General features: G+C 38.3%; 2 protein-coding genes across 3 annotated transcripts; one reads left to right on the top strand and one right to left on the bottom strand.

The window, feature by feature from the left end:
* The first annotated feature begins 526 nt into the window (after window positions 1-526).
* RER1 (retention in endoplasmic reticulum sorting receptor 1) lies at window positions 527-5,627 on the top strand. Of its 2 annotated transcripts, XM_010018012.1 has the most exons (7): window positions 527-606; window positions 913-998; window positions 1,565-1,669; window positions 2,785-2,884; window positions 3,368-3,446; window positions 3,532-3,667; window positions 4,536-5,627. In XM_010018012.1, exons 2-7 carry the CDS (start codon window positions 918-920, stop codon window positions 4,623-4,625), a joined length of 591 nt encoding a protein of 196 aa, XP_010016314.1. In that variant the 5' UTR covers window positions 527-606; window positions 913-917; the 3' UTR covers window positions 4,626-5,627. The 2 variants fall into 2 exon arrangements, with proteins under 2 accessions (XP_010016314.1, XP_010016315.1); XM_010018013.1 differs by lacking the exon at window positions 527-606 and having other exon boundaries at window positions 922-1,002.
* Window positions 5,628-7,990: 2,363 nt separating this feature from the next.
* On the bottom strand, window positions 7,991-11,127 carry PEX10 (peroxisomal biogenesis factor 10; the record flags this gene model as incomplete). The annotated part of the gene is made up of 5 exons (XM_010018014.1): window positions 7,991-8,227; window positions 8,797-8,932; window positions 9,235-9,410; window positions 10,183-10,589; window positions 11,073-11,127. Coding segments are annotated over 5 exons (846 nt in total), but the record flags the coding sequence as incomplete, so codon positions are not given.
* Between the last annotated feature and the right edge of the window lie 5 nt (window positions 11,128-11,132).

The raw sequence follows: 11,132 nt of genomic DNA, 5'->3' as shown, positions 1-11,132 counted from the left end.
TAGAGGGCTGAAAGAACTCCCACTATCCCGGAGTTATGTAGTCCCACCCACAGATGAGGAGTCCAGGAAGTAATGTCGGAATTGCTTTTGGTGATGTGGCAAAAATGTTTCTGTTTAGAATCTGGTTTATTTTTGTTTGTTTTCTATCTTGAAGGGAGCTGTAAAACTTGGTTGAGGTTAACTGAGAAGAAAAATAAAGCTCTTAAACTGGTAGCAGGAGTATGTACTGAAAATGAATTCCTGTGGTTCGGTTTTTTTAACCTGAGTTCAGAATCCTGGCCCTTCCACAGCTTTGCTCGTGCATGCAACTTTTCTGTCACTGCTAAGCTCTTAGTGTTCAAGAGAGAAACTCTCTGAATAATTCTAGCAGTGGCCAGGGTTTTGGTTTAGGTGGTTGTGGTAGAGCTTTTTGTCTGTAGCCACGGTGTACAGAGTCCTGAACTTCTCTTATCTAGTCACTCAGTATTTAAAACTCCTAAGCAGCTTTTTAAAAAGTATTTATTTTGGTTTTGTTCTTTGCTTTTAGAAACTGAGGAGACAGGAAGGTGGTGCTGCAGTTCATATCTCAGTGCTTAGATGTTGTAACTCAGCTCCTGCCTGCTCAAGGTGAAGATGTCTAATAAGGCTCATTCCTGCAGTTCTGTATGGATTTCTTTTTCCCTCCTCCCTAAATGGGCAGGATCCTGTTTTGCCTTTGTAAATACCCTTTGCTTTGCTTTCTTGACAGTTTCTTTTGGAAACTAGTTTCTTTTGGAATAAATTACCTCTCTTTAAGAACAATTCTTTAAAAAAGACAGGGCAATCCAGAAGAAACCACGTGTAAATGCTGGTTCAGATAATGTACTGTAAAGCTTCGCTGAGCTTAGCTTTCTGTTTTAAATGTTATCTATGTATCATGCTTTGTTTCCACAGCAACCATGTCAGAAGGGGACAGTATTGGTGAGTCTGTGCATGGAAAGCCTTCTGTGGTCTATAGATTTTTCTCAAGACTCGGACAGGTTGGTTTTCTGTAAGGCTTTTCTGATTTCATTAGAAGCAGGTGTCAATCAATGCAGCTTCTTAATTAAACTCGTTATGTTTTGGATGAGTTGTTCAAATACTAACATCTGTATGAAATACTTATTTTGAAGTCTTTTAAAAAATAGATAGATATTATAATACCTGGCTTAATGGAATAATTAATGGACTTATGTGTGATATTGCACAGTGAAAATATGTTGTTATTGTCAAAAATGAGGAGTGACGACTTCAGTTTTCGTGTCAGATTCATCTTAAGGAAAGTAAACTTGCATAAAATATTGAAAAAATAAATTGCTTTATGGTGCCCCCAGCATGAAGAATTTTTTTTTGTGTGCCTTTGTAAAAATACAGAACTTTTCAAATGCTTGTAAGTATGTTTGTGTGATTCAGTTTATTTGTAAGGAAGAATACAACTGTTTCATGTTACTCTCCTTCCCAAAATACTCCTCACAGATGCTTACTGTTTCTAATTGCTACCCTGTACTAAACTTTATTCACTGTGCATCATGTATTTTACAAATGTATACTTTATATTTCTTCCTAGATCTACCAATCTTGGTTAGACAAATCTACTCCATATACTGCAGTGCGATGGATTGTAACTTTGGGTCTGAGTTTTATCTACATGATTAGAGTTTATTTACTGCAGGTAAGAAAACTGGATTTACTGCTAAAGTAGATTTAGATATTACTGTTCTATTTTTTGTTAAGGGTTTTTTGAAGCATGGTATTACTTCAGAATTACATATTGTGTTATTCAGCACACAGTAGAAGGTAAATTAGATAGTCTGAAGAAAGAACACATTTTGTTGGTGATAAACTTCCTGCTTCAGAATGGAGAATGTGTGAATGCCTGAGGGTATTCGCCTGATGGCAACAGAAAGTGGAAGTACTCCATTAGTTGTGATGGAATTACATATTAAATGTCTGATAACTCTGTTGCAATTAATTTTTACTGTAATATTAAAGCTGTGTAACAACATGTTCAGGAACCAGTGGTTACTTTCTGTTGTGCAAACCATAAAGAACTGTTTTTAAGCATTTTCATCAGTGCAGGCCAGCAGCAGACCACTTCTCCACTAATCAGATGCCTCTTTTTCATGCCAACCTGCAATTCAGTTATGAACTTGAGACTTGTTATTCCTGAAACCTGAAGAATGCAAATTGAATGTGAAAACTCTAGAAGTGGTAGTAGTAGAAACAGTTAAGAGTTTGAAGCCTGCAAAGGTGATTTTAAAAATGATGGGTTTATGCTGGTTGCTGCTTTTATGATCTTTACATTTTGAACATAGAGCCCAGATGCCTGAGAACAGATACCCTCATTATTGATGGATTTGTACTACTCTCATGTTCTGAGGCTTGTTTCGATTAATATTAGGTTTGCAGTAGTATACCTTAGAAAACATGTAGCTTTAAAGGCTAATGGATTTTCTTTAAAATCTTGCTTATTTATATTACATTACGTTCAGTTGTCATTTAGGTAGCTTTAAGTGAAAACTGTTACATGCATTTCTGTCGGTGCACAAAGAAAATAAATAGATTCATGAAGGTGAGTTGATCTTTTCATAGAGTCAGAATGCTTAGTTTATACAGTGAGAATTTCTAGTATTTTTATTTAAAAGTCCAGCAAACTTTTTGTGTTAATGAGTGGATGTAGAAAAGCACTTCTCAAGGAAGCAAAAAACCAGATTCTTTAATCTTGTTGAAAAATCAGTACCTGAAAATGGTTTTCAGAAAGACACTCTTTTTTCCTCCCTGCTTCAGGGTTGGTACATTGTGACATATGCCTTGGGAATCTACCACCTAAATCTCTTCATAGCTTTCTTGTCGCCAAAGGTAGACCCCTCTTTAATGGAAGATTCAGGTATGACGAATAATTCAGTTCATTTTGCTATAATTTTGTACTTAGTCAAACTTCCAGCTTTTTTTGCCTGATACAGTAAAGATGTGCATTACATTAGAAGCATGACGTATTTTTAGACTTGCAAAATATCTATAGAGCTTGACATCAGGAGTTCCTATAGAATGTCTATTATTAGTATTATTATTTTCAGGATTTGAACATTTTCCATACTGTATTAGTTTTCTATGCCTTGAAGGAAGGTTTAGGTGACTTAAGTTATCCCCGCAGTAACTCAGGTGACCTGGTGCTCCTTTCTGTTACCTATTTCCTTTGGGGAAACCAATGTTAAGTTACATTAAAACAGTAACTGGAACCTGTGTGCAACAGTGAAAGTTTTTCTTTCTTTTTTTTTTAAGATGAAAAGTAAAGAAAATCTGGAGTCTAAGGAGTGTGGAAAATGAGTGTGAGGGGTTTGTGGTTTGTTTCTTTTCTGGGTTTTTTCAGATGATGGTCCTTCCTTACCTACAAGGCAAAATGAAGAATTTCGGCCTTTCATTAGAAGGCTCCCAGAGTTTAAATTCTGGTGAGTGGATCTGTCCATGCTCTATATTTGCATCAAATCAGTGGTAGCTGTGATTGAGGGATTAATTGTTAATATTATTTTTAAGGCACTCTGCCACTAAAGGAATCCTGGTTGCTATGGCATGTACATTCTTCGAGGCTTTCAACGTTCCTGTTTTTTGGCCAATCCTTGTGATGTACTTCATTATGCTTTTTTGTATCACTATGAAAAGGCAAATCAAGGTAACTTTCTGAAAATAGAGTAGCATTTGTGATGTCAGAATTTACAGTGTTGTTCCAAACTGTCCATCCAATTGAGCATATTAGAGGTATAAGATGTATTGCACGTGCTTCTTTTACTAGAGGAACAGTTAACAGTTGAACTTAGTTCAAGTGTTGGATATTTGCAACTTTGAGCAAATATTGACAATGGGAAATAAAAATGCTTGGTAGAAAAAGTCTTCATACACCACCTTACAAAATGTAATGCTCACTTTCAGAAGGTTTTGGTCATAGAATTCAGTATCTAGTTTTTATGCATGATGAGTCTTAATTTCCCACCCACTTCCTTTCTTCAGTTAACTGTGGCTGTTTTTAATATAGAGATCTTGTAGGATCTCTGATGGGTGAAAAGGGAAGTTCTGACAAGTTGGTATGAGAGGGTAGGTGAAGAAAAGGGGAAGAAGAACATAGGCAAGTCATTCAGACCAGTTTTAACAAATAACTTACGGTTTGTTGGCATTTTAAAAAGAAACAATTTCCTTCCCAGACACTCAGAATTATGGCTAGGTACTGTTCTTCAAAGTTATAAATTAAAGGGTCGTAAAGAATGAATACCTTTGTGCCCTCTCCAGTTTCCTGTGATTCCCCCAATGAGTAGTCTTTACCGCACCGTAAAACTGTTTGGTATACCCAAGTTTGAGGTTTATAAGACTGGGCTCATACCCCTGTTTGGATGTAAACTGCTGTACAATTAGATATTTCTTTACCTTTTACAATACTGAAGAACTGTCTTTCTAGAGTGCTTTGTAGTTTACAATGTGTGCATAAAACTTTTTTGTAAATATTATATAAGTTTCTTGCCTAAAAGATAGATCTTTTCTCTTTACAGCACATGATAAAGTACAGATATATACCCTTCACACATGGCAAGAGGAAATACAAAGGGAAAGATGATGTTGGAAAGACCTTTGCTAGCTAGAAGATGCAATCAACCTGTTGACCAATTCTGCTTCTAACTAAAGGAACGATTTTGAGCCATTGTAACAATGCCTTTTTTCTTCATAAAAAATGATTAACAGAGTGGTGACAAAACAGTTGAATTTTTGTTTTAAAGGATTGTGCTATTTTTATCTGAAATATCAGTTTCTTGAAGAAACTGGCATTCTAACCGAATTGCATTGAGTTTATTATCTTTTGTAAGCAGTTGGAGAAACTTTGGATAATCCCATGGATTTGGGATTATGTATTTCTTTCAAGACCCATTGCACTGGAGCAATTGATGGCTTAGAGTTGTGTATTCTTACATAGTTCTCCTGCTCAGTATCACCCTGAAGTGCTGTGCACGTATGTGGAGGAAAGATGTACAGTGGCACACGTGATGCTGTTTTCTGCTTCATGGCCGTGTGCTATTCTCATAGACAAATTCAGCAGACCTAAATAGATGCAGAACCTAAGCCAGTTTCCTAAATGCATGGTACTACAGAGTTATAACCAAATAAATATAGATAGGAATAAGAAATCTACTAAATTATGGGGTTTGCAGTAGGGAAAAGATACTCATAGCTTCTCAAGTAACTCGTTTGTGTTGGGTTTTAATGCCAGTTTCACTATGACATCTCCTAGCAGATGCTAAAATTGGGCTCTTTCATGATGACTCAAACTTTGTTCAATATCACAAATTCCTTTGAGGACCTGGAATTATAAGAATATATATTTTAATTGTTACTAGTTGGAGTTTCTTTCATACTTAAGGATTTCTTGATTAATTTAAGCTGACTTCATGCAGCCCCTTCAGAATATACCCAGACTGGCCACAGCAGATAAATGGTGTGGGTTTTAACACAGCTTTTCATTTTCTGTGGGGAAAAAAAAGAATCAGAGATAAATGACCTGCATGTAAACTTTTTCATGTGATACAGCTGCAGTTTTATTAAGTGAATTTTTAATTCCAAAATTTATTAAAAGACAGTGTCCCCCTTTACTTGTTCTCTATCTTTATATACATATATCAACCTAACAGTATTTATGGCTCCTTCTCAATAACCATTACTCTTAATTTATCTTCATGAAATGCCTTTTGCAACTCTTCAGGGAGTATTCAGTGGCAGAAAGTAGGAAAAGATTAGCTCTTTGAAGATTCTGCATGGAGAATAATGGCAACTTCAACAGACACCAAAGTGGAAAATATAGGTAGGAACCCTTTCATCTGATTTTTGTCAAATGTATTTGTTATGGAGCTCTGAAATTCAGTGTTCAGTGATCCTGGGGAAAGGACAGGTAGTTTTAGTTCACATTGACCTGTTGTTTTTTGTTTGTTTTCATGTGTTTCATTGTCAGTGTGGAAACCAGTAATGTTAAAACTTAAAATTATGGAAACACATCACCAGAAAGGGCCTTACGAAAGTCCCAGTCATGGGTGCTTGGAGCTTGTTGCCTAAAAATCTGAAAGCCCTGGCTTGGAGAAGCTGTCTTAGGTTGCTGCAGTTCCGAATAATATGGCCAAATTGGGGAGAAAAATACGTTTATTATGTTCATCAATATTAGCAGCTGGGATGACTCCTATGTTCCGATAATGCCATCCATTGCCAATTAGACATTTTTACCTCCACTGGATTTTGAACGTTAGTGGCAGTTTGAGATGAACGCCTGCTCGTTCTCAGGTAGGCAAAGGTGCTCTGCATTCAGTGGGATTTACACTTTTCAAGTAGGGATAGTAGGTGGTGCTGGGACAATGGCATAGTTCCCTGGCTGACTCAGCATGCAACAGCCAGACAAGTTTGATGGCATTTTGCTAAACTTTGCTCTATTTTTATCACTTAAAAGTGCTAAAAATAAATTACCCATATAGAATGCACAAAAAGCTTGGCTTGACAACTTCACAGATGCTGCCCAGTCATCAGTTGTTTCCTATTTTGTTTACAGTGCAACTGAATGTATTTTCTTACTGTTCTCTTAGTAAGGAGATCAGGCGGTGGTTTTCCTTAGGTAGTCATGTTTTGATTCGTGCTAAGGAGCATTTTTCTCCCACTGTTGCCTTGACAGTTTTAGATAGGTGAGGGGTGCCTGAAAGTTTTCTGGTGTACAAAAGGGATGGTATTGCAGCTCTGAAGATCACTTTTGTACAGTAATGATGAAGGGTTTGCATAGATACCAGCAACTGTTTGGGTTTGGTTTTTTTAATTCCATTTATAGCTATGATGAAAAGTTAAAGTAATTTTTGGGTCTTTTTGTGATAACACTTGGAGATTTAATTGTTAACTAGCTGACCAAGATCTCTGCAGTACAAATAACCGTCTTAAAAGAAGTGCTTTTACTGTAGCACACCTTCCCCTGCTACCCCGAGTCCACGTTTAGTGCCATTTGTGAAAGACTTACTGAAACTGTAACTCACAATCCACGGAGTGGATCATCTGGTGTTTTCTCCCCGTCTGTATTTAAAGAATACAAATAAATCAATCTTGCACGTTATCTGTCATGCAGGAATGACAGGATGTTAACTAACAGTTGTCTTTTTCCCTGCTCCCCAGATACTTGTAAAACTGGATTAATATTAACTTATGGGAATAAAACTTGATGAGGTGGTGCTGCCAAATCCCTCCTCCTCTATACTCTCAAGTACTGTCTTAGCTACATCACCCTTATTGCCATAAGGAGCAGAGGGCGTCTCATGGCTGAAATTGGCTTCTTCCCCATGTTAGACTAGAAAACATCACACAGACAAACTCAAGCAGTGTTACAAACTTAACATTTTATAGTTGAGTTTAGTGTACGTACTAGGGCTTTTCTGAAACACCACTTGTTAGATTGCTATAGTTTAAGTGTCTAGAATACTTGATGAGAAGTCTTTGATATCTAATAGTGGTAGACAAGCTTTGAGCTTGGAAGCTGAATGTTAATAGACGAGTGTGCAAATTAATGTGTCTTACTGTGGGTTTGCGTTTCTTGCTTCTGTTGATTTAAGTCATGGTTTGTCACATCAAGGAAACCTGCCTTATTGTTAACCTGTTATGAAAAAAGAATGGTACATGTACATTTATCATCAGAACTTCCACTGCAGTTAAACTGAGGATCTGTTCAGCTCTTGTCCTTTTCCCTGAAGCCTACAGCATGGAAGCATCATGTTACAGGAGAAGGGGAGTCTTAGAAATCATAGAACCTTCCTAGTATCTCAGGCAAGCTATGAAAGGTTGGAAGACTCATTATCTACACTTTAGAGAATGAGAATCTGATTGGAATTCTTCTTTGTCCAAAGTGAAGAAAACTATTAAATTTGTCTTAAGCACTTTTTAGAGAGACATATTTTTAATACAGTCAAGAACCATGTTAGAAGAAACAGAAGGGTAAAGGCAGAAATACATTTATTCTGTACAACAGGAATGAAGTGCCACTTTGCACAGGCAGTTACCAGTTTTAATAAAGTCTTTTTCTAGGACTGACTCAAACTGTATGACAACTTCATAAAGGGTATGAGAGCTGAGGCCATTGTCATCAAACAGCAGATTATTTCCTTTAGAGTTGATAGTGACGTAGGTAGATCAGTTTCTGAGGATGGAACTTCTCTCTGCACAATGGACATTCTGTCTGCAAGAGGAAAAATTAGACATTATGAATTGCTCTGTTTAAAAGTTTAGGGGAAAAAATACAACTGTTTAGATATGTCTTATTCCACAGTGTCTATAAAATCCTTAATGGATTAAAATTCTGTTGTATTTCATTAATCCAGTGCAAAATCAAAGTTTAAAATACCACGCATAAGAGCTAGCTCAGTTTGGTTGTAACTCACTTATGCCTTTTTACTGGAAATCAGGTGAAGGTGGCTTCAGAACGTTACCACTCTTGTTTCTTTACAGTCAAATTACAGCCTAGGTCTGTAGATGAAGGAATTGCCTCCATGTCTGGCTTCCACAGTAGGCTGATTGCATTTCAGTGGTTGGGACAGAAAACTGCTCACCTTATTTACCTCATCTATGTAATGTACAGTCATTCTGTTCTAACAAAATCTATAGGCTCTGGTAGACTCTCGTGGGCTTTTGGGTGCCTTAGTGAAAGAAAGGGTGTTATTACTTCAACACCCAGGCTGAGAGGCATTTTCAAGTAGAAATTTCATCACATTTACCCCTTCCAGCCTCCAGCTGTCCCTCAGTACTTACTCTGGTGTTACACCACTCCGTGATGCATTCCCAGCAGAAGAGGTGGCCACAAGGAGTGGCTGTTGTATGTCTCCGTTCTTCCAAACACAGCGTGCAGCGGGACTGGCGCCCAGGAGTCTTTTCCTTGGTCATATTTCTAGTTAACATAGTTATATATTACTTAGTTTTATGTAGCCTGCTTGTAAGAAATATTTAATAACACAATCCTAAAGTAAATCCTCTCTTCAAGTATTAACCCTTTTTTGTGAAGATCTCGGGAAAACACTAACGCAAAGAGATGCTTCAAACAGTGAGGAATTCTTCAACTGTTACATCAGGTTCTAACCTAGCCAAAGTTGTCACTCCAGTTAGGGGTGACAGTAGCTCCCTGTTCAAGAAAGCTGCTACGTTTCCCACCATTGCTTCCGCCTCTTCCCTAGTAAGTAAAAACCATCATACTTCTGATGAGCTAGGTTGCGGTGTAGTTTCCATTCCTGCCGTGCTCTCTGCTTCTGTTTGAAGCTGTACATCTGCACACCAATTGTTAGAAGAAGATGGCAGAGTGAAATGATTCCAAGAAACTTGTAATTTGATCGAATGCTTTTGTCTTCTCCTTGTGGTCCTCCAAAATGCAGCTACATAATTCACAGAAATAGAAATGTTTTGTTACTGTGATTTGATGAAACCATAAACCACCCCCCCCCCATCAATAACCATAATTTGGGATTGTCACTTCTGTCCAATAAATTGCTATGTTTCTAGGAGTTACCAAACCCTTGTCTCTCAGGAAGTCTAATGTGTCCTGGATGCATTTTAGTAAGGCAACACTTAACTGCCATTGGTGCAAGGATCAGTTGACTTGAGTTGTCTGTCTGTCCATCAGAACTGCTACTTTGATGGGTTTGGTTTCAGGATGTAGCTCAGAGAAACAGACACCTCTTTTTCCACATTAACATTGGCAATCGTTGAGGAGTCTTGTGTCTACGCACATGTCTGGGCCAGTGGCTGATGGTTTTTTGGAAGGATACTTATTAAGAAGACACATGAAATTAGGCTATTCATATAGAGAAGTGCTAGCTAAATGTGCTGATTTTTGTTCAAAACTATATTTAAGTATTTCCCATGGAGTTATTAAGGTGACTTCTCACTTCCTGTGTATTTGCCGAAGACACACGGAGCTAGTGTTCTGAAGTTACACAGGGTGTGAAGTTCTGACTGCACTCATGTTTACTAGCCATAACCTTTTGGCTGCAGGGACTCACAACCCCTCTGCATGGTATTAAAGATGCTCTCTCACCCCTATTGCAATCAGCTACAGCCAAATTCTGTATCACTTTTACACACACAGCATCCCAAAGGAGACCAAAATACTGCAGTGTATGCTGTCTTCGAACAAGAAATACTTACATATGTGATTCCTGTGAGTCTTTTAGACAGGTGATAAAAAGTGCCACTTATGTAGAACACTGCCAGATGCAGTCGATGAAGCAAAGGAATGCTTTGTTTAAGAACATACACGATCTGTAAGACTCTCTTCTTCTGCTGCTCTGTAAGCTCCCCAACTTGTCTCTGTATCCAGTTTCGTATTAAGGTCCTACTGGATAAGCCAAGTGCTGGGTTGCTCTGTAAGGTGCTAGACACATCAGCTTCTGTCTGCAGCTCGTGTTCCAGGTGCTGTAATCCCTTTTCTAAGCAATAAGGTACTACAGTGTGAAGAGCAACAAAGACAGCCCGTCGAAGAAAGGCAGGTACCCTTTTCTTGGTTGAGTCAACTTGAACAATGTTAACATACTCTTCACCCAGCGTCTGGTAACCTGAATAATGTGTGCAACAGAGAACATGCAGGGTAAGACAGCAACTGCAGTGGAGACAGGCTGCTCCTGAACCAGGTGAGAACCATCGGGGTTTGGAGGTGCTGAAGCGCTTAATGAGGTGAGCACTATGGTTACCTCAGCATCTGCAGCAGCCCTGCCTGCAGTGGCTTCAGGCTTAAAGCAGGGATGCTTCTTCATAGTGTCATGCATCCCTTTTTAAAAAAGACCTCTTTGCTGTTAAAGGACATCCATATTTAACAGAACATCTGTCTGGGCTGATAAACTGCTGCATTTGATCTCCCAAGTTCTGGCTGTTGTGTGGCTTTGTATTTACTAAAAGGCATTTATAGGAAAGCAAACCAAACCAACCCCCCACGTTTAAGAGAACCACTGCCGGGCAGTGTCATTCCCGTTGGTGGTCACAACACACAGTTCATTCAGCATTCAGGAGAAACGCTAAATAGGAAGTTAGGAGCGCCTTACCTGACAGAGTGGTGAGGGCGAAGTAGGTTACATCAGAGAGCAGTTCCACCTCCTTCCTCC

The sequence above is a fragment of the Nestor notabilis genome, unplaced genomic scaffold, assembly GCF_000696875.1.
Source record: "Nestor notabilis isolate BGI_N333 unplaced genomic scaffold, ASM69687v1 Scaffold1467, whole genome shotgun sequence".
Taxonomy (NCBI): domain Eukaryota; kingdom Metazoa; phylum Chordata; class Aves; order Psittaciformes; family Psittacidae; genus Nestor; species Nestor notabilis.
Note: the sequence above shows the minus strand (reverse complement) of the source record. Positions and strands in the feature narration are given on the sequence as shown.